We start from the raw sequence: 3758 nt of genomic DNA, 5'->3' as shown, positions 1-3758 counted from the left end.
GGAGCCAAACACTTCAGAGACGTGTTTTGTATATAACTGAGACCCATAATATATTGATGAAAAACAGTATAATAGGGGACCTTTACAAATATATGTTTGTGTTCTCAGGTGGGAGGTGGACCCAGATTACTGTGATGAGGTTAAGCAGACTCCTCCATACGACCGAGGCACTCGCCTGCTGGACGTCATGGATATGACCATCTTTGATTTCCTAATGGGTAAGAGTTTTTAAACTATGGCATCACATGTTGATATGTCGCATTTACAGATTAAAAAAGGGCATCATTATTTCTTGAAGTCCCCTCAACACTTTGCTCTCTCCTGGTCCAGGTAACATGGATCGTCATCATTACGAAACTTTTGAGAAGTTTGGAAATGACACCTTCATCATTCACCTAGACAACGGAAGAGGGTAAAAACAAGTGTCTGTGTTATCAACCACTGAATCTGTATTCACTGTAACAAACAGTCGCTGTCTGCTGTGATGATTTCTGTTTCCTTATTCTGATCTTTATTGCCTCCCTTGTAGGTTTGGAAAACACTCCCATGATGAGCTGTCCATCCTGGTGCCTCTCAGTCAGTGCTGCAGGTTTGTTGGTGAATTAAAAACTCCATTAAGACCAGAGCCATGTCTCAACATATACAGAGGGCATGGACACACTTTAAGAGTACTAGCACTGCCCTTCAGGCCTCTCAACTTGAGTCACAAACCTAAAACCTGTACAGAAATGCTTTGATGTCAATTTTTTCTTTTTTACCACGTCATTGCATTTGCATTAGCACCACTCTATGAATAAAGTTTACTTTTTTAAAGTGGACCCATCATGCTATATTTGAAACATATATTGTAGGGCTATACCTATACAAAACATGTCTGTGAAGTTTTTTTTTCTAAATACCAAACAGATCATGCATTTTAGCCATGCCTCATTTCACTCTATTTGCTCTTTTCCAGCCCTGTAATGCAAGGGCTGATTCTGCTTTTGTGTCAGACTACAGCGCCACTTACAGGCCTGGCATATGTACTACAGCGTCTCCAGCGCTTTCGAGCGGTCTCTCATTCTCCTGATAGGTGGAGAGTTGCCCATATAGGCGGAGCACCCCTTTTCTAATGTCAAATAATAATCAGCTCCGTTGCAGCCCCGTTTTTAGAGATTTGGGTATTGAGGAAAAGAGAGAGGGGTTATGTTTTCTGACACTTGGTGAGTTCCCTGACACACCGGGGACACATATTCATGTATAAAGACGTACACAAGTGCATTTTGCATGATAGGTCCCCTTTAACTTTTCTCCATTAGTGCATCTGCAGCATGAGTGATACGCTTCCTTCAAAAGGGTGAATTCCAGATGAATGTTGTAGTTCATTAACAGGAAGAGGCCTAGTGGTGAAGACGCTATACAACCATAATGTGTCGAATTTCTGTCTACTTCCATCTACTACGGCAAAGAACAGTAACAAAAAACATTAAGCAATACTTCACGCCTAAAATGCCTCTACAGTGAAAAACAATTCAAAGTCTTATGCTTGTGTTTGATATAGTTTTGCAGTATTTATGTGCAGCCCCCATTTATTTTTAAAATGTTCACAGATATTCTCTGGTTTGGATTATTTGTTCAAAGAGGAGGAATGCAAAAAAACGAATCATTCAGGTCCAAACGGAGTTGATATCCAAGTGATCATTATTACTTTAGTGTACCTATCTATCATTAGTCTTCATAGTCAGAATATACACATTAATATTAGAGAGTGAAGTTTAATTCAGAATGACCTATTGAATGTCCTCTCCAGGGTGAAGAAATCCACCTACGTGCGCCTCAAGCTGCTGGCCAAGGAGGAGTTCAGGCTGAGCGTCCTGATGGAGGAGTCCCTGCTGCGGGACCACCTGTCCCCCGTCCTGCTGCAGCGCCACCTGCAGGCGCTGGACCGCCGGCTGCGCCTGGTGCTGCAGGTCCTGGAGGGCTGCGTGGAGAAGGAGGGCTACGCCAACGTGGTGGAGGAGGAGGTCGGGGGGGACACGGCCACCCACAGGACCCCCGGACACAGGTAGTGAGGGCAGCAGAGGGGGACACACCACCCGGGACACATGGACCACGTCTCTGGCTGTTCGGCCAATAGGAGCGACCCACTTCTGATATCAAGCTGAATTCAGTGAATTCCAAGACTTGCCATCATTGCCTCTCTGAAAACTGCTTTTACGTGTTTATATAGAAGAAGAAGGAGCCGCCATGAAAGACTGTGCTCACACAGAGGATTTGTACTTGTTAGATACAGATGTATTTTTGTCCTATAAGACATAAAGAACCAATGCTGTGTTCTGATTGTTTTGAGTATGGAGGGTATCAGTTCGTTTCATGTGTTTTATTATATTAGTACATAACCAAATGAGTGGAATGGAGGGGCGTCTGGGGGACCGTTAGCTTTATCAGTTATCATGATGTATGGAAAGGTTGAGAAAGTTGGAAAAGCTTTTTTTCTTTTTGTCAGAAACAATCTACAACCAGTGTTCCCTTTATCTATCTACATGTTCTGTCTTGGCATAGACGGAAAGTGTTATCACAAACATCTGACAGTGTAAATCTGAGTGCAAGTATATCTAACACTAACAGTAAGTTCACTTTGCCTTATTCTGATTTTGTATCTCTTTTTTTTATTTTCCCATCTCCCCTGCGAGTCCAACTTGCTCAACATGCAGTACGACAGCACAACACTAAAATACTATTGAATGCTAAGTAATTCATGCTAAATGGTTATCTCATTTAAATGCACTACATGCAGGACCTGGAATATTTACAGTTATCTGTTATAATATAATTTTACAATGCAAATGTTACAGTTTGTATGTTTTTCTATGAGATTACATGTCAGAAAGACTATTTATTGGTGTGTCACAAAGAATGAAAGGGGTTTAATGAATAGGTTATGTTGCTTTATATGTTGGGAAATATTTACCTTAGGTACCTTAGCATTGGATGCTATTTGAAATGACATTCCTTTTAGTACTACTATGTTCACATGATAGGAAAACAACAAAGCTATTTGGAGTTGGACATGAAGCGGTGTTTCCTCCTGAGAGTCCTGTTCTGACCCGGTACCTGTGCAATGACAGAAATACAGTACTTGAATGTTTTTGGGTTGACAGTATGGACGGGGTTCACAGAGCTGGACTCATGCTGAGGAGTGCATTGTGGGAGATGGATCCCACTACAGGGAGAACCTCGGGCACTGCTCTTTGAATTTCATATTCTCAGTGTAAATAGCTATAAATACTTTGAAGACCAAGCTGCACCGCACAGTGATTTGCTTCTGTGTTCTGCTGTTGCATTGTTACTGTGAAGATCTGTTTACTAAATGAATAAAGTGTGCAATAAAAACGAAAGCGAGGACAATTTGTTCTTGTGCAGCGGGCTGTAGACATGATTTTATATGCGGAGAGAGGTACATCTGCACTTGTTTTAATTCATTTAACCCAGGGGTGTCAAACTCAAGGCCCGGGGGCCAAATCCGGCCCGCGACTTCATTTTATGTGGCCCGCAAGAACTTGCAAAGAATATGATACGTTTATTATACGATTACACGCCACTTTACAGAAGCAGGTTGCCCACAATGCATCTCGTTTGCGCACTGAAGAGACTTGCATTTATTTGCCCTGGACTTCTGCTTTCAAAAGTAGTTAGTTATTACCCTATCCAATAATAATCCAATTCAGAGTCAATAATGTAATATAATACATTATTTTATATATATATATATATATATA

At 41.5% G+C, this 3758-nt stretch overlaps 1 protein-coding gene across 1 annotated transcript; it reads left to right on the top strand.

The window, feature by feature from the left end:
• Positions 1-108: 108 nt before the first annotated feature.
• On the top strand, positions 109-3387 carry LOC104955054 (extracellular serine/threonine protein kinase FAM20C-like; the record flags this gene model as incomplete). The annotated part of the gene is made up of 4 exons (XM_010782280.1): positions 109-218; positions 331-412; positions 530-589; positions 1790-3387. Coding segments are annotated over 4 exons (511 nt in total), but the record flags the coding sequence as incomplete, so codon positions are not given.
• Between the last annotated feature and the right edge of the window lie 371 nt (positions 3388-3758).

The sequence above is a fragment of the Notothenia coriiceps genome, unplaced genomic scaffold, assembly GCF_000735185.1.
Source record: "Notothenia coriiceps isolate Sejong01 unplaced genomic scaffold, NC01 NC01_scaffold00024529, whole genome shotgun sequence".
In the NCBI taxonomy this organism is placed as follows: domain Eukaryota; kingdom Metazoa; phylum Chordata; class Actinopteri; order Perciformes; family Nototheniidae; genus Notothenia; species Notothenia coriiceps.
The sequence above is the reverse complement of the archived record's forward strand: the minus strand, read 5'-3'. Positions and strand labels throughout refer to the sequence as shown.